The 26,788-nt window shown below is 47.2% G+C and overlaps 1 protein-coding gene across 8 annotated transcripts in view; it reads left to right on the top strand.

The window, feature by feature from the left end:
• The window catches only part of STAT3 (signal transducer and activator of transcription 3), a 79,062-nt gene extending 53,325 nt beyond the window's left edge, over positions 1–25,737 (top strand). For 2 of the 8 annotated variants that reach the window (XM_055255955.2, XM_055255963.2), the window contains 19 exons: positions 362–443; positions 637–731; positions 908–1,059; positions 4,435–4,593; positions 4,719–4,811; positions 6,988–7,047; positions 8,665–8,694; positions 8,794–8,887; positions 8,984–9,031; positions 12,213–12,296; positions 13,672–13,770; positions 13,887–14,022; positions 15,443–15,495; positions 15,714–15,808; positions 15,925–16,064; positions 16,575–16,787; positions 21,820–21,862; positions 22,142–22,254; positions 23,244–25,737. In XM_055255955.2, the coding sequence (XP_055111930.2) occupies positions 362–443; positions 637–731; positions 908–1,059; positions 4,435–4,593; positions 4,719–4,811; positions 6,988–7,047; positions 8,665–8,694; positions 8,794–8,887; positions 8,984–9,031; positions 12,213–12,296; positions 13,672–13,770; positions 13,887–14,022; positions 15,443–15,495; positions 15,714–15,808; positions 15,925–16,064; positions 16,575–16,787; positions 21,820–21,862; positions 22,142–22,254; positions 23,244–23,299 (1,845 nt within the window). In that variant the 3' untranslated portion in view covers positions 23,300–25,737. The remainder of the gene's footprint in view (positions 1–361; positions 444–636; positions 732–907; positions 1,060–4,434; positions 4,594–4,718; positions 4,812–6,987; positions 7,048–8,664; positions 8,695–8,793; positions 8,888–8,983; positions 9,032–12,212; positions 12,297–13,671; positions 13,771–13,886; positions 14,023–15,442; positions 15,496–15,713; positions 15,809–15,924; positions 16,065–16,574; positions 16,788–21,819; positions 21,863–22,141; positions 22,255–23,243) is intronic. The other 6 variants (XM_055255956.2, XM_055255960.2, XM_055255962.2 and 3 more) reach the window with 5 other exon arrangements.
• The last annotated feature ends 1,051 nt before the right edge of the window (positions 25,738–26,788 follow it).

Genomic DNA, 26,788 nt, shown 5'->3' with positions numbered 1-26,788 from the left:
AAGCCATCCTCCCACCTCATCCTCCCAAGTAGCCGGGACCACAGGCGTGCACCACCACGCCCAGCCAATTAAAAAAAAAAATTTGTAGAGATGGGGGTCTCCCTGTGTTGCCCAGGCTGATCTCGAACTCCTGGGCTCAAGTGATCCTCCCAACTCAGCCTCTCAAAGTGCTGGGATTACAGGTGTGAGCCACTGCGCTTGGCCACCAGGGAGCCTTCTCTTGGGGATACTGCCTGCAGGTCCTGCATGTATCTTTTTTGAGGTTTTGGCTTCATTTGAATTCTCCTCAGAAACTTTATTTTTTCTGTTCCCAAGGAAATCTTTTTTTACTTCTGTTTTTTTGTTTGCTTATTTTAAACAGGATCTAGAACAGAAAATGAAAGTGGTGGAGAATCTCCAGGATGACTTTGATTTCAACTATAAAACCCTCAAGAGTCAAGGAGGCAAGTGAATATTAGAGATGTTAAAATCTCTAGAAAGTGAGTTTGTGTTGTTGAGTTGAAAGACTCATCTGTCTTAACTCTGTTTAGATCTTAAGGCGGGCGGGATGCAAGGGAGTTACGGGTGCTCAAAGGAGCCTGGTCATTAAGGACAGGAGTATTCCCGCAGGTCAAGGAGTTTTTTCTTCCTTCGCAGACATGCAAGATCTGAATGGAAACAACCAGTCAGTGACCAGGCAGAAGATGCAGCAGCTGGAACAGATGCTCACTGCACTGGACCAGATGCGGAGAGTAAGGGCATCGGTCGGACCACGTCCCCCATGTGTCTCGCTCACTTGCGGGATTTCAGCGTCTTGTGGCAGAACTTGCTTGGTTTCTAAGAAGTTCCTGCTCTGGAGTTGACTAAAGAATGTGGTTAGAGACGGTCTGAGGAAATGTTTTCTGACTTTGTTTTGGTTTCCAACCAGAGCATCGTGAGTGAGCTGGCGGGGCTTTTGTCAGCGATGGAGTACGTGCAGAAAACTCTCACGGACGAGGAGCTGGCTGACTGGAAGAGGCGGCAACAGATTGCCTGCATTGGAGGCCCGCCCAACATCTGCCTAGATCGGCTAGAAAACTGGTAAAGGATGAAAGAAGCTTTTCCTTTCTTTCTCGAAAGCTAGAGTGAATTCTGATCTTAACTGCAGGCCCACAGAATTGGTACTATATCTCCAATGTGGGGACTTTTCCATATTCAAATTTAGCCCAAGAATTAAAGTTTTTACTTTATTTTGGCCAAGCGCTGTGGCTCACACCTGTAATCCCAGAACTTTGGGAGGCCAAGATGGGCGGATCACTTGAGGTCAGGAGTTTGAGACCAGCCTGGCCAACATGGTGAAAACACATCTCTACTAAAAACATAAAAATTAGCCAGGCATGGTGGTGCGCACCTGTAGTCCCAGCTACTCTGGGCGGCTGAGGCAGGAGAATCACTTGAACCTGGGATACGGAGGTTGCAGTGAGCCGAGATCTTACTACCGCACACCAACCAGCCTGGGCGACAGAGTGAGACTCCATCTCAAAAAAATAAAAATAAAATAAAGTTTTTACTTTATTTGGAGAAACTTCGTTTTAAAAAATGTATTTTTATTATTGTATTTTAAGTATATTTTACTTAATAATTCAAGGCTTTTGATTTAACTATTTAACAGATAGACAAATCTTTTAATTTTAGTTATTTTAGTAATCTAAAACGACACATGCCCTTTTTAAGGGAAAAAATTCAAATACAGAAAATTAATCAAGAGAAGAAAACATTTTTAAATCAAATCATCAGCAGTACTAGTAGTTAAAATTTTAGTTGACGCTCAATCTAGACATCTGTCATGTATATACACATTATGTATATACACATAAAGATAGAAATTTATACAGTTTATATTAGCAAGATCATTTTTTTTTTTCTTTTTTTGGAGTCAAGGTCTCACTGTGTTACCCAGTCTAGAGTACAGTTATGCAATCATGGCTCACTGGAGCCTTGACCTCCTGGGCTCAGGCAGTCTTCCCACCTTAGCCTTCTCAGTAGCTGGGACTACAGGCATGCACCACCATACCTGGCTAATTTTTAAATTTTTTATAGAGACAGGGTCTTACTTTGTTGCCTGGGCTGGTCTCAAACTCCTGGGCTCAAGGGATCATCCCACTTCGGCCTCTCAAAAGCTCTGGAATTATAGATGTGAGCTGCCGTGCCCAGCCCAGGATCTTTCTTTATATGCTTTTCTGTAATCTGCACTTTTACCTTCATCCAGCAAATCTTACTGCACACCCTTCATGTGCAAGGCCCTGTAGTGAGCATGTTGCACCAGCTTGCCTTAGGAGAAACTTGAGGTACAGAGCCTACGCTGGAAATTTAGGGTAACTCTACATGAGAATGCCTGTCTATTCATATCCTCACTAACCCCGAGTGTTGTTAATTTACTGAAAGCAGTTTTAAATGCTTCCTGACCAGGGAACGAAGAAGCTTAAGTTCTGGGAATGGGAGGATAGAAGTGCCAGAAAAGAGTTGGGGAGTTCAGAAATCCCTGCAGCAGTCCCCCTCCCTCTCCTTTCACTTTCTGTCTTTCTGGTCTTTTGGTCTTTGTTACACTAGTGATAAACCATCAAAGAATGATGGAATGATGCTAAACTTCTCTATTTTTTTTTTTTTTTTTGAGACAGAGTCTCACTCTGTCACCCAGTAGAGTGCAGTGGCATGATCTTGGCTTACTGCAACCTCCTCCTCCCAGGTTCAAGCAATTCTCAGTCACAACCTTCCAAGTAGCTGGGATTACAGGCCCATGCCACCATGCCTGGCTATTTTTTTGTATTTTAGTAGATCCACCTGCCTCGGCCTCTCAAATTTTTGGGATTACAGGTGTGAGCCACTGCACCTGGCCTAATATTCTCTATTCCTGGAGATAGATTTAATGAGCTTTTTCTCCCTTTCTATTCACTTATTCCTTGTGCATGTTATCAATATTTTGAAACATAATGTCATGTCCTTTGATCAGTTGAAGGCTGACATTGAAAAGGCTTATGGGGATTGGGTGTCATGGCTCAGGCCTGTAAATCCCAATGCTTTGGGAGGCAGAGTCAGGAGGATCACTTGAACCCAGGAGTTTGAGACCAGCCTGGGCAACAAAGTGAGATCCCATCCCTACAAAAATTTAAAAAACTAGACATGTGCCATTACACTTCAGCCTGGGTAACAGAGTGAGACTCCATCTCAAAAAACTAAACTAAACTAAACAGGCATGGTGGCACACACCTGTAGTTCTAGCTACTCAGGAAGCTGAAGTGGGAGGATCACTTGTGTCCAGGAGTTGGAGGAGGCAGTGAGCTATGATCATGCCGTTGCACTGCACTAGGCCACAGGGTGGGGACCCTGTCTCAAAAAAAAAAGAAAGAAAAGAAAGGTCTCATGTAGTTCAATCCCTTCTCTTCATGCAAGGGGATGCTAAGGCCCATGATGGTGAAGGGCCTGGCAAAGCTTGCACAGATAGTGTGTGACAGAGCTGGCTCAAACCCATCTTTGGGAGCTGTCTAATCTCTTTTTCTGAGTCTTTATGTTCATAGACAAGTTAGGATGAGTAAAGTAAGTGCTAAATTCCATATTTCATGTTCTGCATATCTGGGCTCAGATGCTTGTCATTTTCCAGTGATAACTACATCAATGCCTCCTAGTGGTATAAATTTTAATACTTCTTGTATGCCCGGCTCCCTCTTAGAAATTTGAGATTTTAGGAAGGGACTCGTAATAAAAGGTAAAATAAATTATTTTCTGGCCAGGCACGGTGGCTCACACCTGTAATCCCAGTACTTCGGGAGGTCGAGGTGGATGGATCACCTGAGGTCAGGAGTTCAAGACCAGCCTGGCCAACAAGGCAAAATCCCATCTCTACTAAAAATACAAAAATTATCCAGGAGTGGTGGTGGGTGCCTGTAATCCCAGCTACTTGGGAGGCTGAGGCAGGAGAATCACTTGAACCTGGGAGGTGGAGGTTGCAGTGAGCTGAGATTGTGCCCCTGCACTCCAGCCTGGGCAACAGAGTGTGACTCTATCTCAAAAAAAAATAAATAACTAGGCCAGGCGCAGTGGCTTACACCTGTAATCCCTCAGGAGGCTCAGGCAGGAGAATCACTTGAACCTGGGAAATGGAGGTTGCAGTGAGCCGAGATTGCACCACTGCACTCCAGCTCAAAACGTAAATAAGTAAATAATAAATTATCTTCTTTTTTAATTTATTTTTTCAGCATCCACCGAACATGGTGAAAAATTCCTCTTTTCTTAATGTCACTGAACTGTAAACTTAAGATGAAAAATTGTAAATTTCATGCTATGTATATTTCACCACAATAAAAAAATTCCTTGTTCTTATTGTAGTGGTCTCCATGTCTTCAGTATTTCCTTCCCCTTCTCCATCTCACCTGTATACATTCACTTTGGTAATTAGCACCTTTCTTAATTTATTGGCAGGATAACGTCATTAGCAGAATCTCAACTTCAGACCCGTCAACAAATTAAGAAACTGGAGGAGTTGCAGCAAAAAGTTTCCTACAAAGGGGACCCCATTGTACAGCACCGGCCGATGCTGGAGGAGAGAATCGTGGAGCTGTTTAGAAACTTAATGAAAAGGTAACTTAGCATCCTTGTCCCTTTCCCTCATCTAAAAAATACCTAAAGACTCATGTGGTAGAGTGAGAGGCAGGCTGACTTCTGGTTGCGGCCGTGGCGCGTGAGCCCATCTTCTCTTTCCTCAGTGCCTTTGTGGTGGAGCGGCAGCCCTGCATGCCCATGCATCCTGACCGGCCCCTCGTCATCAAAACTGGCGTTCAGTTCACTACCAAAGTCAGGTAGGCCACGCCACTTCCGTTTTCAGTAGAGATTTTACTGAGGGACACTGTTAAGGCGAGGGTAGAGTTGGTGGCCAGGGTCGTTCTTTCCAGGTGTGGTGTCACAGGCAGTACACTGTTGCGGGGATGACATTTGTTGCCATACTATCTGCTTGCTTTCTGATTCTGATGCCAAAAGCAAAAGAGCAATCATCTTTTTGAAGGTACCTGGGCATATTCCTATGATTGTAGACCTGGAGTCTCAGGCCACAGCTTCTCCTTCTGCCCAAGGGACAAAATAATGTCGTCTATTTTCTGTTCTTTGAGGCTACTCTTCCCTGTGGATTTTAAGGGAAAGAGTAAGGCTTAGTGATGGGGAAGCTGAGAGGCCCCAGGGCAGGTGGGTGGTGGGCCTGTAGGGTGAGGTGTTACTTTCACACTCAAGTCAGAACAGGTGTGCTGGCGTTTTGACCTTCTGCAGTGAAATTTCCCTCAGAAACTTAGTATGGTGTTGGGTTTCAGGATTAATAGAACAAAATGCCAGCTGCACAGCATGTGTTCCTGTAATATTTTTCATTATATGGCTTTGATTATCCTTTTGTGAATCTCTCACAACTTCAAGTTGTTAGTTCTTAGATGTTTTCTCAGTACCTCTGGCTTGAAGGGGTGATACTCATCTTTTGTTTTTGTTTGAGACAGGGTCTCACTCTCACCCAGGCTGGTGTGCAGTGGCATGATCTCAGCTCACTGCAACCTCCGCCTCCCGGGTTCAAGTGATTCTTGTGCCTCAGCCTCCTGAGTAGCTGAGACTAGAGGTGCGCACCACCACACCCAGCTAATTTGTTTTTTTTAGTTTGTTTGTTTTGTTTTTTTTTTGAGACAGAGTCTCACTCTTTCGGCCAGGCCGGAGTGCAGTGGTGCGATCTCGACTCACTGCAACCTCCACCTCCTAGGTTCAAGCGATTCTTCTGCCTCAGCCTCCCTGAGTAGCTAGACCGGCACACTCCACCATGCCCGGCTAATTTTTGTATTTTTAGTAGAGACAGGGTTTCTCCACGTTGGCCAGGCTGGTCTCAAACTCCTGACCTCGGTGATCCACCCACCCCGGCCTCCAAAAGTGCTGGGATTACAGGTGTGAGCCACTGTGCTCAGCCTATTTTTTTTTTTTTTTTTTTTTTTTTTGAGATGGAGTCTTTCTCGATCACCCAGGCTAGAGTGCTGAGATGTGATCTCGGATCACTGCAGCCTCCGCCTCCTGGGTTCAAGTGATTCTCCTGCCTCAGCCTCCCAAGTAGCTGGGATTACAGGCGCCTGCCACCACGCCTGGCTGATTTTTGTATTTTTAGTAGAGATGGGGTTTCACCATCTTGGCCAGGCTGGTCTCGAACTCCTGACCTCGTGATCCACCTGCCTCGGCCTCCCAAAGTGCTGGGATTACAGGCGTGAGTCACCGCGCCTGGCCCTATTTTAATTTTTTTAAAGAGAGAGATAGGGGCCGGGCACAGTGGCTCTTGCCTGTAATCCCAGCACTTTGGGAGGCCAAGGTGGGTGGATCACCTGAGGTCGGGAGTTCAAGACCATCCTGACCAACATGGAGAAACTCCGTCTCTACTAAAAATACAAAATTAGCTGGGCGTGGTGGCGCACGCCTGTAATCCCAGCTACTTGAGAGGCTGAGGCAGGAGAATCACTTGAACCCAGGAGGCGGAGGTTGCAGTGAACGGAGATCGCGCCATTGCACTCCAGCCCAGGTAACAAGAGCGAAACTCTGTCTCAAAAAAAAAAAGAGAGAAAGGGAGAGAGATAGGATCTCACTCTGTCACCTAGGCTAGAGTGCAGTGGCATGATCATAGGTCACTGTAGCCTTGAACTCCTGGGCACAAGTGATCCTCTTGCCTCAGCCTCCTGAGTAACTGCGACTACAGGTACATGCTACCACACCCCACTAATTTTTAAATTTTTTATAGATGTGGGCTCTCACTTTGTTGCCCAGACTGTTATGGAACTCCTGGGCTCAAGTGATCCTCCCAGCTTGGCCTCCCACAATGCTGAGATTATAGATGTGAGCCTATAATTATAGACAGCTTGGCCTATTTACCTGTTGGAAATGAAGAATTATGAATTTTACATTTCTTCAAGAAAAGGTTATGGGAGAGTTTACTGACTTTTTTTCCTTGGATTTTTTCTTTTTAAATAGGTTGCTGGTCAAATTCCCTGAGTTGAATTATCAGCTTAAAATTAAAGTGTGCATTGACAAGTAAGTACTCCTATCTTAGCTCTTTTTTTCCAGTGAGGAATAGAAAAATGAGAACTTTGACAGACATCATTTGAACTAGAGACTCTGTCTTTATTCAGAGATCTTATTTTGTGGACAAAAGTTTTCAAAAGGCTTGGGGTGCATTGTCATTTACATGTCTGAACAAAGCCACAAAGCTGGGGGCACAGATTTGATTTGTGGTTGCTATTGTGACAACCAGTCCCTCTTTTTCTTTGTTTAGTTTTTTACTTGTACATGTCATTCATGCATATTATATATAAGACTGAGATCATGTGTTAATTAATGACTGGGATACATTCTGCAAAATGTATCATTAGGCAATTTTGTTGTGCAAACATTGTGGAGTATATAGTCCTTACACAAACCTGGGTGGCAGAACCTACCGCACACCTACGCTATGTGGCAGAGCCTACTGGTGGTAGGCTGTAAACCTGTAGAGTATGTTACTGTGCTGAATACCGTAGGCAATTGTAACACATCTCAATGAAGTAGGAATTTTTCAGCTCCATTATAATCTTATGGGACCACCTTCATATATGCAGTTTGTTGTTGACCGAAACGTTGTTATATATTCTTTCCATACATAGCATGTGGAAAGAATAGATCTCTTTTTTTTAATTGTTCCGCACTTTACCATATAATGGAATACTCAAAATTTCATAATACCTTTCAGGATGTAAAATACATATGCCCTTTGACGACATTAGAAAAGAGAAAATGTGGGCCGGGCGCGGTGGCTCACGCCTGTAATCCCAGCACTTTGGGAGGCCGAGGCGGGCAGATCACGAGGTCATGAGATCGAGACCATCCTGGCTAACACGGTGAAACCCCGTCTCTACTAAAAATACAAAAAAACTAGCTGGGCGTGGTGGCGGTCACCTGTAGTCCCAGCTACTCAGGAGAGGCAGGAGAATGGCATGAACCCGGGAGGTGGAGTTTGCAGTGAGCCGAGATCACACCACTGCACTCCAGCCTGGGCGACAGAGACTCCGTCTCAAAAAATAAAAGAGAAAATGTGGCTGGGCGCAGTGGCTCACGCCTGTAATCTCAGCACTTTGGGAGGCTGAGGCAGGCAGATGACCTGAGGTCGAGAGTTTGAAACCAGCCTGACCAACATGGAGAAACCTCGTCTCTACTAAAAATACAAAATTAGTCAGGTGTGTTGGCGCATGCCTGTAATCCCAGCTACACGGGAAGCTGAGGCAGGAGAATCACTTGAACTCAGGAGGTGGAGGTTGTGGTGAGCCGAGATCGCACCATTGCACTCCAGCCTAAGCAACAAGAGTGAAACTCTGTCTCAAAAAAAAAAAGAAAAGATAAAATGCATACTTATTTTTAGTTGATGTAATTATGTGGAAATTTCATGAGAATGCACTGGAAAATAATGAAATAAGGGAGTTGATGAAGGTGGTAGGCAATCAACTGTGCCTGCTACGCAAAGGTGTTATGTTGTGCTCATCACCTGTAACTGAATAGTTTAAAGAAATGCCCAGGAACACAGAGGTTTTTTCATGAGAGTAAATAGCAGGTGGTCAAAGTAGGCTTTTTGAAGAAACACAGAGCGTATTTTATTAACAACGGTCTGTGTTCTTACAGAGACTCTGGGGACGTTGCAGCTCTCAGAGGGTAAGTTCAGCCTAGAGGCTTCCTTTTGTTCTGTGTAACCTAACTTCATCCTCCGGCTACTCAGTCACCTACATAGTTGATTGTTCCCCTGTGATTCAGATCCCGGAAATTTAACATTCTGGGCACAAACACAAAAGTGATGAACATGGAAGAATCCAACAACGGCAGCCTCTCTGCAGAATTCAAACACTTGGTATGTGGGAGGAGTTCCCCTTCACAAAGGGCCTCTGGCTGAGGGAGAGGGCTGGGGAGAGCCTCACAGGACACCTGCCTTTTTCTTTTCTTACAGACCCTGAGGGAGCAGAGATGTGGGAATGGGGGCCGAGCCAATTGTGATGTAAGTTTTCTTGGGGATGAAAGACAACTGGGGTGTTTTCCTTGAGGGAGAGAGGGGTAAAGATCCTTCTTAATCCCCAGAATTAGAAACATCAACCTGTTCTTTCAGCTGTAGTTATTCCAAAAAGTCACTTCAGGCCAAAGTGACATGAACAGAAGTTCCATGTGCCATGGAACTCTCTGGCTTGGAACATTTCCGTGAATATCTGGGAGTTGGCTCCTCCTTAAGGAGCAGTGGAAAGTCCCTTGGTGAGTGGTTCTCCACACCCATGTGGTATAAAGCAGCTTTCCACCTTGCCTGGGGCTTTCCAAATTCCCCATCCAGCTCCTGCGGCTGACGCTGCTTGGCTCCATTTTTAGTGCCCTGTTTTTCTCTCCCACTGAGGTGGGATAGAGGGTGTAAAAGCAACAGATCTGAGTTAAACTTTAAAATAAATGACCACCTTGTGTTAGCTTGCTTAGGAAAAGAGTAAATAAAACGAACAAACAACAACCCATCTTGTTCTTTATCCCCCTTATTTTCTGCTTTTCATTGATACAGATTATTGGATTCTTATTGTCAAGAATAAACTTTAAACAAACAAACAAAAAAAGGTACATGTGACCGAAAGCTAGTTTTTAGTCATTTTTAAAAATTGTGATGCCCTGTTCTTTTTCTCACGTTTGTCCCCCGAACAGTTCTTCCTCTTTAAAATGTAGCAGTCCTAGCTGGGCGTGCTGGCTCACACCCAGCACCTTGGGATGCCAAGGCAGGCTGGTCACTTGAGGTCAGGAGTTCAAGACCAGCCTGGCCAACATGGTGAAAGCTCGTCTCTACTAAAGATACAAAACTTAGCTGCGTATGGTGGTGCACGCCTGTAGTCCCAGCTACTGGGGAGGCTGAGGCATGAGAATCCCTTGAACCTGAGAGGTGGAGCTTGCAGTGAGCCGAGATTTTGCCACTGCACTCTAGCCTGGGCAACAGAGTGAAACTCTGTCTCAAAAAAATAAATAAAATAAAATAAAATAAAATGTAGCAGTCCTTTTAAAAAACGTGGAATTTTACTTGACAGTAGAGTGAAGTAGCTTGTATGCAATGATATGGGAAAATGTACATGACATATTTAGAAAAAGCAAAATGTAAAATAATTTGAATAGTATATTAGTATATGTGTTTTAAAAATACACTACACTCTTATGTGTATTCATATATATATTAAGAAATTCTGGAGGAATATACCAGCAGTGCTATGTGTATTAGTGCTGCTGTTGGTATCCATGGCTATTCTAGACTGTCTCTGTGATATTTGCATTTTAAACTCTGAATATATTACTTTTATAATCAGAAAAAGAGTATTAAAAATGAATTAGAATTCAATTTCTTTTTTCTTTTTTTTTTTGAGTCGGAGTCTCGTTCTATCAGAGTGCAGTGGTGCGATCTCAGCTCACTGCAACCTCTGCTCCTGGGTTCAAGCGATTCTCCTGCCTCAGCCTCCCAAGTAGCTGGGACGATAGGTGCACGCCACCACGCCTAGCTAATTTTTGCATTTTTAGTAGAGACAGGGTTTCACCATATTGGTCAGGCTGGTCTTGAACTCCTGACCTCGTGATCCACCCATCTCGGCCTCTGAAAGTGCTGGGATTACAGGCATGAGCCACTGTGCCCGGCCTAGAATTCAATTTCTGAGAATTCATTGACAACTCTTATTTAAAATAAGATTGCTATACTGATGTGAGACATTGTTATAGTCAGTTTGGAAAACAATTTGGCAGTATAAAAATGAACATACCTGTAAACCAACGGTGCCATTCCCAGGATTTAATAGCAGAGAAATCTTTGCATATATGTCCCAGGAAACATGTATAAAGTGGACAACAGCCTGATTGTAAGCTCTAAATGCAACCCAAATAAATACCCATCAACATTAGAATGAATACATGATTTGTGGTATAGACACAATGGAATACTACACAGCTGTGAAAAGGAATACACTGCAGATACACATAACCATGTGGATTCATTTCACATCAAGTGAAAAGTGAATCACAAAATAATTCATTGGAGTCCATATGTGTAAGTTTCACAAACGTACCAAACTAAACAATACCTACATTGCTTAAACAAATATGGTAAAACTATAAAAAAAAAAAAGGCCAGGAAATGATAACCCCAAAAGACAAAATAGCAGTTATTTCTGAGGGAGGAGGGAAAGCGATGGGGTTGGCGAAGGGCACCCAGAGAATTTCATGAGTGATGGACTTTTCCTTAAATTGAATAGTGGGTTCACATTGTTTTGTTATTCTTTGTGCCTTACGTATTTTGCAAATAACCGATGGGATCTATGTAATATTATAATACAAACTGAGTAAAGGATTAGGTTGAGGATCATAGCATTGGAGGTTCTTGGTGTTGAAGAGAGTAAGTGACAGGCAAGTGGTGTCCCTGGCAGTTTGTCTGTGACCACCTGGTGGTTTACCCTTCTTGGTGTGGTGAGGCTTGGCATGTCACTTTCCTTGGCTGTGGCTGTTAGTACTGAATGTCATTCTCTCTGAGGAAAAGCGTCCTTCTCTTTTTTATTGATTGATTGAGACAGAGTCTCACTCTGTCGCCCAGGCTGGAGTGTAGTGGCGCGATCTCGGCTCACTGCAACCTCTGCCTCCTGGGTTCAGGCGATTCTCCTGCCTCAGCCTCCTGAGTAGCTGGGACTACAGGTGCCCACTACCACGCCCAGCTAATTTTTGTATTTTTAGTAGAAATGGGGTTTCACCAAATTATTGGCCAGGCTGGTCTCAAACTCCTGACCATGTGATCCATCTGCCTCGGCCTCCCAAAGTGCTGGGATTGTAGGTGTGAGCCATCACGCTCAGCCTTTTAATTTAAAAAAAATTTTTTTTAACACAGAGTCTCACTCTGTCACCCCAGCTAGAGTGCAGTGGCACAATCATAGCTCACTGCAGCCTCCATCTCCTAGGCTCAAGCCATCCCCCCACCTCAGCCTCTTGAGTAGCTGGGGCTATAGGTGTGCACCACCACACCCAGCTAATTTTTGTATTTTTTGCAGAGATGGAATTTTGCTGTGCTGCTTAGGCTGGTCTCGAACTCCTGGGCTCAGGCAATCCTCCTGCCTTGGCCTCCCAAAGTACTGGGATTACAGGCATGAGCCACCACACCTGGCCTAAGAGTGTCCTTCTCGTTACTGTAGGCTTCCCTGATTGTGACTGAGGAGCTGCACCTGATCACCTTTGAGACCGAGGTGTATCACCAAGGCCTCAAGATTGACCTAGAGGTAAGTTCTGCAGCAGAATTGGTGAGAGGCTACATGCAGGGGTGACTCAGGACAAAAACTTCCACTGGGATTTTTACAAGAGAAGGTGGAATGATTACTGTTTGCGTAACACTGTGTTTATTTTTGCTTAATTTTCTCCAAAAAAATCCTTGGCATCCCATCTGGCAATAAAGTCTTGCTTGAGTGCTTAGAAGATGTGTGTATATTCAGCTTTCAGCAAACTTGATATGAAAATCTCTATTTAGAAATTGATTGGCCGGGCACGGTGGCTCATGCCTGTAATCCCAGCACTTTGGGAGGCTGAGGCGGGTGGATCACGAGGTCAGGAGTTCCAGACCAGCCTGGCCAACATGACGAAACCCCGTCTCTACTAAAAATACAAAAATTAGCTGGGCGTGGTGGCGGGCACCTATAATCCCAGCTACTTGGGAGGCTGAGGCAGGAGAATCACTTGAACCCGGGAGGCAGAGGTTGCAGTGAGCTGAGATTGTGCCATTGCATTCCAGCCTGGGTGACAGAGTGAGACTCCAACTCAAAAAAAAAAAAAAAAAAAAAGAAAGAAATTAGAACTGACTTTATAAAGTTTGGGCATAAGAGTCTTAGCAGCCAGTGTGTTTAGTATACAGAAAATCATGGCAATGACATTCTCCTTTCCCAACTTTCTTGATTTTTAAATTAAGATATACCTAGAAAAGGCCGGGCGCGGTGGCTCACGCTTGTAATCCTAGCACTTTGGGAGGCCGAGGCGGGCGGATCACGAGGTCAGGAGATCGAGACCACGGTGAAACCCCGTCTCTACTAAAAATACAAAAAAATTAGCCGGGCGTGGTGGTGGGCGCCTGTAGTCCCAGCTACTTGGAGAGGCTGAGGCAGGAGAATGGCGTGAACCCGGGAGGCAGAGCTTGCAGTGAGCCGAGATCGCACCACTGCACTCCAGCCTGGGCGACAAAGCGAGACTCCGTCTCAAAAAAAAAAAAAAAAAAAAAAAAAAGATACACCTAGAAAAGCAGGAATGCTGGTCTTTGATTCCTGAGACCTCCCTGTTTCATGTGAAGATACAGCTTCAAGTCTTGGAGAATGCCTCCAAGGTCTTAAAAATGGGGAATCTGTGGACTGTGAGTCAAGCTCTGAGCAAAGTCAGGTTTTACAAGGGACCGATGTGTTCCGACAGCAGCCCGAGTTGTGTGGTCACGCTGGGCATTCTTTCCACTCTGAGGGCCGACTGAGCTGACTCACACTCCTCGCCTAGAGTTGGCAGCGGGCGTGGTTTATGGCATGTCCTTTCATTCTGAGCCCCATGAGATGCAGGTGAAGAGGTTTCGGAGGCTGTGAGAGCCCCTCTGCCTCCCCAGCTCAGTCCCCACTTCCTCCGCAGACCCACTCCTTGCCAGTTGTGGTGATCTCCAACATCTGTCAGATGCCAAATGCCTGGGCGTCCATCCTGTGGTACAACATGCTGACCAACAATCCCAAGGTTAGTGCCCCCTCCTTTTAGTTGGTGCCCCGGGATCTCTTGCGACTTAGGGGTACCCAGTATAGACAATGAGTACCATCCCTCATCTAAACAAGCAAATGTGTTCTTTCCAATAGAACGTAAACTTTTTTACCAAGCCCCCAATTGGAACCTGGGATCAGGTGGCCGAGGTCCTGAGCTGGCAATTCTCCTCCACCACCAAGCGAGGACTGAGCATCGAGCAGCTGACTACACTGGCAGAGAAACTCTTGGGTCCGCATTTCACCCCTTCTCCCTCCCGCCCGCCCAGAAAAGGGATCCGGCCCATAGGGCTGTTCATTTGGGCCATGTCTACTGAGCATTAGGCCATGTTTCTTTCCTGAGCAAGGCGCTGAGCAAGGCCAGGAAACAGGGGCTTCATCAAGTTGGGGAGTTCGGGTGCACAGACAGTTTGCAGTTTTCAGTCGAGGTGATCATTTTTGAGGTGGGAGGTAGATTTCTTTTCTCCTGGTTGCTGTCTCATTCACCCACTCTATCTAACCTTAGAAGATCTTTTTTTTTTTTTTGAGATGGAGTCTCGCTCTGTCACCAGGCTGGAGTGCAGTGGCGTGATCTTGGCTCACTGCAACCTCTGATTCCCAGGTTCAAGCAATTCTCCTGCCTCAGCCTCCCGAGTAGCTGGGATTACAGGCTCGTGCCACCACGCCCAGCTAATTTTTCTATTTTTAGTAGAGACGGGGGTTTCACCATGTTGGTCAGGCTGGTCTTGATCTCGTGACCTCGTGATCCACCCGCCTCGGCCTCCCAAAGTGCTGGGATTACAAGCATGAGCCACTGCGCCCGGCCAGAAGATCTTTTAAGTGTGTGTTGGAAGGTGGCGCTAAAGGCTTGACATTCCCTGTCCATTTTTTTAAAATAAACTATAGGCTAGTTGTTTTTTTTGTTTTATTTATTTATTTATTTATTTATTTATTTATTTTTATTTTTATTTTTTTTTTGAGATGAGTCTTGCTCTGTTGCCCAGGCTGGAGTGCAGTAGTGTGATTTCGGCTTACTGAAACCTCCGCCTCCTGGGTTCAAGCAATTCTCCTGCCTCGGCCTCTAGAGTAGCTGAGACTACAGGTGCCCACCACCACGCCCAGCTAATTTTTGTATTTTTAGTAGAGACAGGGTTTTACCATGTTGGCCAGGTTGGTCTCCGTCTCTTCACCTCGTGATCCGCCCACCTCGGCCTCCCAAAGTGCTGGGATTACACGCGTAAGCCACTGTGCCCAGCCTAGGCTAGTTTTTTAAAAAGAATTAGTGGAATATTTTATGTGCTACCTGGGCTAGAAGTAGCTTTGTCCTAATAAAGCTGTTGCCACCAAATACACTTGTCTGACACCCGATGTCAGCTTGTTAGTGAGTGCTGCTGTTGGTTCCCAGCCCGCCACCTGAGATTGGGAAGAGCAGGGGAACTTGTTACGTCACCCTCCATCCTTGCTGGGCTACCCGGCAACAAAAGTGAGTCAAATGATGGGGTAGTGTTTGTCCTCATGCGCACACACACCCAACAGTGGCCACCTTCAAAGATGTGAAAGCCAATTATTTTGTGGCCCATTGTGGGACGAATGTGTGTGTGTTCTGTTTTAAGAAATAACCTCTTGATCCCAAGCTGAAAATGTACTACTTGACTCTTTTTCTTTTCCTTCAGGCCCTGGTGTGAATTATTCAGGGTGTCAGATCACATGGGCTAAATTTTGCAAAGTAAGCAATCTTGTTAAATTCTTTTGGGAATGGGAATGCTCACCTGCACGGCTGCCGTTGAGGGCTCTGGCTTGAAGGCCCTGAACTCTTGGTCCAGTGGCCAGTTGGACCTGCCTGAGGGTAGACGGGCCTGAGGATTTGGGTGATGCACTGCACCCCTAGGAAGGGAAAGGCTGGGATGGCAGTAGACTTGACTTTCCCATTACTCTTTTCTCCAGGAAAACATGGCTGGCAAAGGCTTCTCCTTCTGGGTCTGGCTGGACAATATCATTGACCTTGTGAAAAAGTACATCCTGGCCCTTTGGAACGAAGGGTAGGTTAGACAGAGTGTGCACAGATGTAACCAAGTCCCCTGCTCTCAGCAAGCCAGTGGCAGGGGATGGATGCCCTGTTAGCAATAACAACATTGTTCCTCCTCCTTGGCTCCAGGTACATCATGGGCTTTATCAGTAAGGAGCGGGAGCGGGCCATCTTGAGCACTAAGCCTCCAGGCACCTTCCTGCTAAGATTCAGTGAAAGCAGCAAAGAAGGCGGCGTCACTTTCACTTGGGTGGAGAAGGACATCAGTGGTAAGCGAGGCTCCGACCTACCCCACCTCCTGGCGGCTGCTGAGGCCTCATCACGGCTTCTAGTTCCAAGCACCTACTGCCCCCTGGTGGGTGGAGATGGCCTCGATTCCCTGTCTCACGCAGACTCGCAAAACACATTTGGGTGACTTCTAAATCCTTCCAGCAGAAGGATTGGTTTGCCTTTGTTTTGCTTGCTCCAGTGACTATTTGTTGAGGATTTTGCAACTTAAATTGTATTCTTCATCTCTTTTTCTACTTAACCCTGTTAGTAAATCTTACGCAAGTAGTTATATTCAAGTTTATTTTCTATGACCCAACTGGTAGCCTCTTCTTAATTAGAAGCCAGCCTGAATATTTCCACAGTGCCAGGCCACTGAACAGGGTGTTCAGGGTCTCAACACTAGGGTGGCTTAAGTCTTTTCCCCTTCGAGGAAAGAAAAAATGGGCAGTTTTCTCTGAGATGACCTAGCTGTAGGTTCCATGATCTTTCCTTCCCATGTCCTGTGACAGGTAAGACCCAGATCCAGTCCGTGGAACCATACACCAAGCAGCAGCTGAACAACATGTCATTTGCTGAAATCATCATGGGCTATAAGATCATGGATGCTACCAATATCCTGGTGTCTCCGCTGGTCTATCTCTACCCTGACATTCCCAAGGAGGAGGCATTCGGAAAGTATTGTCGGCCAGAGAGCCAGGAGCATCCTGAAGCTGACCCAGGTAGTTGTTGATTTTCCATGTTCCTGGCATTTAATTTTTGGGAAAAGTTGGAAATTTTGGGATCCTTGGAGGATAGATAGGCAAATGCCTGAATAACCTGGGGGATCATTATTTCTCCTTATGGGAAAGAATTGTAGTGAGTGCTTTTGTTGGGGTGACCAATGGGATCTGTGAGGAGAATCAGAATCACTTAGAGTAGTGCAGTTCCTGCTCCACAGAGAGTGCATGAGTCTAAAGAGGGGATACAGCCTGGGCAATATGGTGAAACCTCATCTCTACAAAAAATACAAAAAAATTACCCGATGTGGTGGCACGCATTTGTAGTCGTAGCTACTTGGGAGGCTGAGGTGGGAGGATCACCTGAGCCAAGGAGTTCAAGGCTGTAGTGAGTGGTGATCGTACCACCGCACTCCAGCCTGGCTGATAGAGTGAGACACTGTGTCAAAAAATAAAAATAAAGAGGGGATTAATACACATACGTCCCCCAAAACATGCCTAAAACACAAGAAGGGAAAGTGAGGGCAGTTAACAGGATGCCCTGCTGGCACAGTGCTTCTTACTAGATGCTAGGTTTGAGGCCCAGATTTCAGCCCAGCATATGGCTTTTTGCCTGTAACTGAACCATGTCAGCGTGCTAGATGGTCTGAAGAAAGGGTTTCTGGTGGAAATTAGTATTAGCTGCATGGGAGTATGGTTTACACCAGAGCAGAAGAGCTGGGAGCATCATGTTTGAAGGGGAAGACAGTGACTGGGTGGAGGGGCAAGGGATTGGTATTTAGAATGTGCAACTATTGAAAATAAGGTATATTTTAATGTGTAAGAGGATATGTACTTATATGTTATGTATAAATTATTTTAGCTGGGCGCAGTGGCTCATGCCTGTAGTCCTAGCACTTTGGGAGGCCCAGGCGGGAGGATCACTTGAGCCTGGGAGTTTGAGACCAGCCTAGACAACATAGTGAGACCCTGTTTATACAAAAAAAATTTTTTTTAAATTAGCCAGGTGTGGTGGTTTGTGCCTGTCATCCTAGCTACTTGGGAGGCTGAGGTGGGAGGATTGCTTGAGCCCAGGAGGTTGAGGCTGCAGTGAGCCACGATTGTACCACTGCACTCCAGCCTGGGTGACAGAGCAAGACCTTGTCTCACACACACAAAAAAAAGAGAAATTAAAAATACTGTAATCTCAGCTGGGCATGGGGATTCACACCTGCAGTCCTAGCACTTTGGGAGGCTGAAGCAGGAGGATCACTTGAGGCCAGGAGCTCAAGACCAGCCTGGCAACATAGCAAGACCCCACTACACACACACACACACACACACACACACAAAGAAAAGAAAGAAAAAAACGAAACAAAACTGTAATCTCTGGAGCTGTCCTCAGTGGGGAGGGGGCGGCCCTGTCTGTTCCCATTCAGCACTTGCTGTTCTGACTCTCTGGGTTCTCTGTGCAGGCCTTGATGGGGAGTCTCTGATTTGCCATTCTTTGTTTTATTTAACTTTCTGTAATCATAAAGCCAATGATGGGCTTTTTTTTTTTTTTTTTTTTTTTTTTGAGACTGAGTCTTGCTCTATCACCCAAGCTGGAGTGCAGTGGCGCCATCTCGGCTCACTGCAACCTCCACCTCCCGGTTCAAGCAATTCTCCTGCCTCAGCCTCCCAAGTAGCTGGGATTATAGGCTTGCGCCACCATCCCAGCTGATTTTTGTATTTTTTGTAGAGAAAGGGTTTCGCCATGTTGGCCAAGCTGGCCTCGAACTCCTGACCTCGGGTGATCCGCCCACTTCAGCCTCCCAAAGTGCTGGGATTACAGGCGTGAACCACTGTGCCTGGCCTAATGATGTGCTCTTTAATGTGATCCTTTAGGGTTGGCGCCTTGCCCCAGTTGCTGTTGAAAAACTGTTTTTGTCCAAATAGCACACACACAGAAACCTACCAACTTCCCTCCCACTTTTTCCTAGGAATTCCTTTTGAGGGATTTCTTGGGATGGGGCAGAATGGAGCTTGGAAGAGGGAGCTGGAGCTAACTGACTGTTGCCTTTCTCCTTTGTTGGGGTCCTGAGTCTTGTTCCCGCTGTAAGAGTTACTCACTTCCTGTCTGCCACCTATCTCTCTTTGCACGTGTGCTTCAGTTGGGAGATCTGTTTATCAGCCCCTGCCACACGGCTCTTTGTTCCTTCTGCAGAGGACGTTGGGGTCCCACGGCTGGTCCTTTTGACTCATTTTGCTTTCAAGGTCCCACCTCCCAGTCTGAGGCTGCATCCTCCATTACCATCACCCTTCCTGTGGGCTGGGAGGCCAGGTCTTTTCCTGCCCAGCGATGTCAGCGTTTCCTCAGGGGCCAGGCACTCATCAGGATAAAGGAACTAATTACTTGAGTAATTTGCCTTGCCTTGCTGAGAGGAGTGTGCCCTAAGGGACTCCATGTAATGAAGGGTATGGGGGTGTCCCTGTGTTATTATAAAATTGGTGCCTTCAGGACGATGAGCATGTGACCATTTCCTCTCTATTTCCATCACAACAGTATTATGGTATGAGGCTCTAAGGGTTAGATTATCCTCCCAAGACTCTTCTCTCTTCCTTCTCTACTGGAAGCCCACATAGCATTTCCTTATGGCTTGAGGGAGAGGTTCGGAGCTAGTTACAAATTAGATAAAGTACGTTTACAATCTTGTACAAAGCCACACATTTTTTTTTTTTTTTTTTTTTTTTTTTGAGACTGAGTCTCACTCTATCGCCCAGGTTGGAGTGCAGCGGCGCGATCTTGCTTCACTGAAACCTCTGCCTGCCGGGTTCAAGAGATTCTCATACCTCAGCCTCCTGTGTAGCTGGGATTACAGACATGTGCCACTATGCCCGGCTAATTTTTGGATTTTTAGTAGAGACCGGGTTTCACCCTGTTGGCCAGGCTGTTCTCGAACTCCTGACCTCAAGTGATCTTCCCGCCTGGGCCTCCCAAAGTGCTGGGATTATAGGCGTGAGCCACAGTGCCCGGCCTTGCTTCTGTTTTGTTTTGACAGTCTGTCACTCTGTTGCCCAGGCTAGAGTGCAGTGGTGCGATCTCACCTCACTGCAGCCTCTGCCTCCCAGGTTCAAGTGATTCTCCTGCCTCAGCCTCCTGAGTAGCTGGGATTACAGGCGTGCCACCATTCCCAGCTATTTTTGTATTTTCATTAAAGACAGGGTTTCCCCATGTTGGTGAGGCTGGTCTTGAACTCCTGGCCTCAAGTGATCCACCTGCTTCAGCCTCCCAAAGTGCAGAGATTACAGGCATGAGCCACTGTGCCTGCCCTCAGCTATCTTGATTGCTGGATAATTAAATCCTTTTCTGTCTAGGGTGTCAGCTCCTTAAGGGCTGGGCCAAAACGGTTGGATTTATAAGACACTGGAGCCCTGCCTCAGTAGCTCCTTTGAATTCTGCACTGAATTGATCAGTTTCTTGGCCCAAAGTAAACTCAGATGGCGGGCCAAGAGCCACTCTGCAGTGCCTTTTTCACATGGTCATCATGCTCTCTGATCCCTCAGGTTCTGTCTAAGCCTCATGTTTTATGACCGTGCTGTTCTCAGCCCACCCCACTCTGCCCCATGCCTTCTCAATGGTTTGTTCACCTGAATTCCCCAGATTTCATGCCAGTATCCCCAAGGTTCCTTGACCTCTTGGTGTAAGCATTCAACATCTAAAATTCATTTTATTCCCGTCATCGCATTTCTAACCGTAGAACAAGAATTATAAACGACAAAGCTCATAGAAAATTGGCACCTTGTCTTCCCCCTCCCTCTTATTTTATACATAAAAGAGAACATGGGCTGGGCATTGTGGCCAAGGCTGGGCATGATAGCTCATACTTGTAATCCCAGCACTTTGGGAGGGTGAGGCAGACGGATCACCTGAGGTCAGGAGTTCAAGACCAGCCTGGCCAACATGGTGAAACCTCGTCTCTACTAAAATTACAAAAAAAAAAAATTAGCTAGGCATGGTGGCAGATGCCTGTAATCCCAGCTACTCAGGAGGCTGATGAAGGAGAATCACTTGAACCCTGGAGGCAGAGGTTGTAGAGAGCCAAGATGGCGCTACTGCACTCCAGCCTCGGCATGAGAGCAAGACTCCATCTCAAAAGAAAAAAAAAAGACAAAAATTAGCCAGGCATGGTGGTGCCGCCTGTAGTCCCAGCTGCTTGGGAGCCTAAGGCAGGAGAATCGTTTTGACCCGGGAGCAGGAGGTTGTGGTGAGCCGAGATTGTGCCACTGCACTTGAGCCTGGGCAACAGAGTGAGACTCTGTCTCAAGACAACAACAACAACGATAGCAACAGAAGAGAGAGACCGTGCCTTGCTCCAGGTCCCTTAGCTATTGAAGATGTACCTGGACCCAGGTCTCCGGTCTTCTAGTTGAAGCAATTGTACTGCCGTACAAAGTCACATTCTCTTTGGTGCTTTTTGATTGATGTATTTATCCAGCTAGAAAGTTACTCATGCCCTCATCCTAAAATGTGGTAGAGGCCAGATTAGTGCTGGTAGGAATAAGAGATATAACCTTTGGCTTTGGAACCACAAGCATTAGCAGTCTCCATGTTCTTTAAAGACTCGGTGATGTTGGTATTTAGGCTGGACACCATGCAAAGACTACACAGGCTCGGTTCCTGCATGCAGAGAAGTTATCTAAGAGATATGACCAGGCCGGAATAGAATCCTCAGACCACGTGGAGGCTGTTAAGCTTTTACATAATCTAGGGAAAGAAGGGACACAAGGTTGGCATTAGTCTAGGCTCAGGTGGGAAAAGGTTATGCTGAAAAGTCTCTCTGCAGCTCAGGACAGCTTTGTGCGAAGAACTGAAGTTCAAAGCTGCTAGTGCCTAGGAGATCAAATAGTATAGGTGAGGGCGGACAACGCTGAGGGGCAGATGGAGCTTTCCAGACAATCTTGGCATGAGGATGGAGTGAGTTTCAAATCAGTCCTGCCGAGGCAGATGGCTTCCTCCGGCTCTGCTTACTGAAAGCGAAGTCACAGTCAGTAAGAAAACTGGTTTTCTTCTTCCCAGGCGCTGCCCCATACCTGAAGACCAAGTTTATCTGTGTGACACCGTAAGTGGCTTCCTTTCCCGATTTTGCCTTCATTTCTAATACCCTCAGTTATCCCTGGGAATAGGACACTGGGTGAGAGTTAATCTGCCAAGGGTTGGAAGCCCCTGGGCTATGTTTAGTACTCAAAGTGACCTTGTGTGTTTCAAAAGCTTGAGCTTTTATTTTTCTGTTGGAAACCAGAGTTTGATGGCTTGTGTGTGTGTGTTTTGTTCTTTTTTTTTTTCCATTGTGTCTTGTCAACCCCCCGTTTCCCCTCCTGCTGCCCCCCATTTCCTACAGAACGACCTGCAGCAATACCATTGACCTGCCGATGTCCCCCCGCACTTTAGATTCATTGATGCAGTTTGGAAATAATGGTGAAGGTGCTGAACCCTCAGCAGGAGGGCAGTTTGGTGAGTATTTGGTTGACAGACTTTGTCCCTATAAGGGAAGTTGGTCCTCTTTGTGTGATGCTCTCACATGTACACACCGAGAGCTGGTCACTCGGAATGGTAGGAGGTTCTAGAGGTTTGCTCTCCAACAGAAATGGTATGAATGCCACATGTGTGAGTATAAATCTAGCGGCCACACTGGAAATAGACGAAGTTAATTTTTACAATATATTTTATTTAACCCACTAAATCCAACATCCTCTCAATTTAACATTTCAGAAAAAGTTGAGGCTGGGTGGGTGGCTCATGCCTGTAATCCCAGCACTTTGGGAGGCCGAGGTGGGTGGATCACTTGAGGTCAGGAGTTCGAGACCAGCCTGACCAAAATCTCTAAAATATAAAAATTAGCTGGGCATGGTGGTGCATGCCTGTAAACCCAGCTGCTCAGGAAGCTGAGGTGGGAGGGTCGCTTGAGCCTGGGAGGTGGAGGTTGCAGTGAGCAGAGATCGTGCCACTGCACTCCAGCCTGGGCGACAGAGTGAGACTCCGTCTCAAATAAACAAAACTAAACTAAAAGAAAATAGAAAGTTGAGACCTTTTTTTATTCTTTTTTTTCATACTAAGCCTTTAAAATCCAGTGGGCTTTTGACAGCCACAGCACAGCTCAGTTTGGACAAACCAAATCTCAAATGCTTGGTGGCCACGTGTGTCTTGGGGCTCCTGAATTAAACAGTAGATCAAGGGCAGAAGATCGAAGGACAGCCTTAGATCTTCTGTAAACATGGAGATCTGGGAATCAGTTAAGGTGGGAAGGAGAAAGGACCCTTCCAGAGGCAGGGTCCTCTAGGGAGGAGAGTAAATCTGGCTTTTCTGACCATCCCTGGGCCTTAAGGGGCAGGAGATTGGATAGCAGTGGTAGCCTGGGCCTTGTCCTCTGAAGGGCTGGGGGCGTGGCCTGCCAGTTGCAGAGGGTGGACAACTGAACTAGTTTTCCCTGTCTGTCCCTCCAGAGTCCCTCACCTTTGACATGGAGTTGACCTCGGAGTGCGCTACCTCCCCCATGTGAGGAGCTGAGAACGGAAGCTGCAGAAAGATACGACTGAGGCGCCTACCTGCGTTCCGCCACCCCTCACACAGCCAAACCCCAGATCATCTGAAACTACTAACTTTGTGGTTCCAGATTTTTTTTTTAATCTCCTACTTCTGGTATCTTTGAGCAATCTGGGCACTTTTAAAAATAGAGAAATGAGTGAATGTGGGTGATCTGCTTTTATCTAAATGCAAATAAGGATGTGTTCTCTGAGACCCATGATCAGGGGATGTGGCGGGGGGTGGCTAGAGGGAGAAAAAGGAAATGTCTTGTGTTGTTTTGTTCCCCTGCCCTCCTTTCTCAGCAGCTTTTTGTTATTGTTGTTGTTGTTCTTAGACAAGTGCCTCCTGGTGCCTGCAGCATCCTTCTGCCTGTTTCTGCAAGCAAATGCCACAGGCCACCTGTAGCTACATACTCCTGGCATTGCACTTTTTAACCTTGCTGACATCCAGATAGAAGATAGGACTATCTAAGCCCTAGGTTTCTTTTTAAATTAAGAAATAATAACAATTAAAGGGCCAAAAACACTGTATCAGCATAGCCTTTCTGTGTTTAAGAAACTTCAGCAGCCAGGCGCGGTGGCTCACGCCTGTAATCCCAGCACTTTGGGAGGCCGAGGCAGGTGGATCACGAGGTCAGGAGATCGAGACCAGCCTGGCTAACACGGTGAAACCCCGTCTCTACTAAAAGTACAAAAAATTAGCCGGGTGTGGTGGCGGGCGCCTGTAGTCCCAGCTACTCGGGAGGCTGAGGCAGGAGAATCGCTTGAACCCGAGAGGCGGAGGTTGCAGTGAGCCAAAATCGCACCACTGCACTCCAGCCCAGGTGACAGTGTGAGACTCTCTGTCTCAAAAACAAACAAACAAAAAACCAAAACAAAACAAAAAAAGAAACTTCAGTTAACAGCCTCCTTGGTGCTTTAAGCATTCAGCTTCCTTCAGGCTGGTAATTTATATAATCCCTGAAACGGGCTTCAGGTCAAACCCTTAAGACATCTGAAGCTGCAGCCTGGCCTTTGGTGTTGAAATAGGAAGGTTTAAGGAGAATCTAAGCATTTTAGACTTTTTTTTATAAATAGACTTATTTTCCTTTGTAATGTGTTGGCCTTTTAGTGGGTGAGGCTGGGCAGAGGGTGCCTGCAACCTTGACTCCCTTTCTGCCTGGACTTGATCTGCTGTTTCAGAGGCTAGGTTGTTTCTGTGGGTGCCTTATCAGGGCTGGGATACTTCTGATTCTGGCTTCCTTCCTGCCCCGCCCTCCCGACCCCAGTCCCCCTGACTCTGCTAGTGGCATGTCTCCTCGCGTGTCTAAAGGTCCCTCGTCCTGTTTGTTTTAGGAATCCTGGTCTCAGGACCTCACGGAAGAAGAGGGGGAGAGACTTACGGGTTGGACATGATGCAGACTATGGGGCCCCAGCGACGTGTCTGGTTGAGCTCAGGGAATATGGTTCTTAGCCAGTTTCTTGGTGATATCCAGCAGCACTTGTAATGGAGTCTCCATTCAGTTCATGCAGGGCAAAGGCTTACTGATAAACTTGAGTCTGCCCTCGTATGAGGGTGTATACCTGGCCTCCAAGGCTGGTGACTCCTCCCTGCTGGGGCCCCACAGGTGAGGCAGAACAGCTAGAGGGCCTCCCCACCTGCCCGCCTTGGCCAGCTAGCTCGCCTCTCCTGTGTGTATGGGAACACCTAGCACATGCTGGGTGGGCTGCCTCTGACCCAGAGGCATGGCCGGATTTGGCGACTGAAAACCACCTTGCCTCAGCTGATCAGAGTTTCTGTAGAATTCTGTTTGTTAGATCAAATTAGCTGGTCTCTGAATTAAGGGGGAGAGGACCTTCTCTAAGATGAACAGGTTCGCCCCAGTCCTCCTGCCTGGAGACAGTTGATGTGTCATGCAGAGCTCTTGCTTCTCCAGCAATACTCTTCAGTACATAATAAGCTTAACTGATAAACAGAGAGAATATTTAGAAAGGTGAGACTTGGGCTTACCATTGGGTTTAAATCATAGGGACCTACGGCGAGGATTCGGGCTTCTCTGGAGCAGATATTGTCAAGTTCATGGCCTTAGGTAACATGTATATCTGGTCTTAACTCTGATTGTAGCAAAAGTTCTGAGAGGAGCTGAGCCTTGTTCTGGCCCCTTAAAGAACAGGGTCCTCAGGCCCTGCCTGCTTCCTGTCCACTGCCCCTTCCCCGTCCCCAGCCCAGCCGAAGGAATCCCGTGGGTTGCTTACCTACCTATAAGGTGGTTTATAAGCTGCTGTCCTGGCCACTGCATTCAAATTCCAATGTGTACTTCATAGTGTAAAAATTTATATTATTGTGAGGTTTTTTGTCTTTTTTTTTTTTTTTTTTTGGTATATTGCTGTATCTACTTTAACTTCCAGAAATAAACGTTATATAGGAACCGTCTGATAGCATGGCAGCTCTGTTTGGCTGGTGGAGGCTTCCTTTTCCCCTGTATAAGTTCTGAGGGGGCCTCACACACAGGTGGGGCCTGGGATAGGGGCCGGAAAGGGTCTTGAGAGGAGGTGGTTGCCTTAGTCCCCCCAACCAACCCCCTTATGTTAGCCACCAGCCCGGAGGTAAGGGGTGCCTGGAGGAGCAGGAGGTCAATAGTCCAACGGCAGAAAGGTGTCAGAGTGGAGGCCTCCCTCCCCGGCCCCCTCCTACCCCCCAGAGCAGCCTCGTCCTGCCTGGGGTCAGATAAGCCACCTAAGCGGGGTGAGGGGTAGATACTCCCACCTCACCAAGGCCTCCCCTTCCACAGTTGGCTCCTTTATCACTTTCCCTTCAGTTCACCCAGCGGGGACAACACGCAGACACCCGGTGGTGGCTGCAGGGCCCCCGGCAGCCAGTGGTGATAATTCAGGGAAAGGCGCCCCGACCTCAGCTACACAGGCGCCCACAGGGCTTCTCTCCACCCCTGCACGTGCCCCAGCGCCCTGGAGACCGCGCCTGGGAGCTACCAGCCAGCACCTTCCCTCGCAGAGAGAGATGGAGCAGATTAGCCCCGTGGGGCGGTGGCACCTGCCCGTCCCCTCCCCTCCTCTCTTCTCCCACCCCCGCCTGCCCCCTGCTCTGGGCCCCCTGCGCCTCCCTCCTGGGGCCCACGAGCCGCCCCTCTCCCTCCCTTGAGCTCTGAGCTCAGAAGGAACCTGCCCGCAAACCCGGCTCCCAGCCCCGCCCAGGGAGCGCGCGTTCCTGAGCCCAAGGGCCCCAGCGACAGCAGGGACTGGCTGCAGCCGGCGGTGCGGGGGTCCAGCCGGGGCGAGCCGGTCCCCCTTGCTGCACCTCCGCCTCGCACAGTCGCCGGCAGCCAGCTGAAAACAGCGCAGCCGCGTGGTGCCACCTGCTGGTCTCTGGGAAGGAGGAGGATGGGACGGTTGTTGTGGCTCTGGGACTGCCCCTGGCCCCGAGGGTTGAGAAGCATCTTGGCGCTGGGCCCTCAGCCGCCAGCTTC

The sequence above is a fragment of the Symphalangus syndactylus genome, chromosome 20 (assembly GCF_028878055.3).
Source record: "Symphalangus syndactylus isolate Jambi chromosome 20, NHGRI_mSymSyn1-v2.1_pri, whole genome shotgun sequence".
In the NCBI taxonomy this organism is placed as follows: Eukaryota; Metazoa; Chordata; class Mammalia; order Primates; family Hylobatidae; genus Symphalangus; species Symphalangus syndactylus.
The sequence above is the reverse complement of the archived record's forward strand: the minus strand, read 5'-3'. Positions and strand labels throughout refer to the sequence as shown.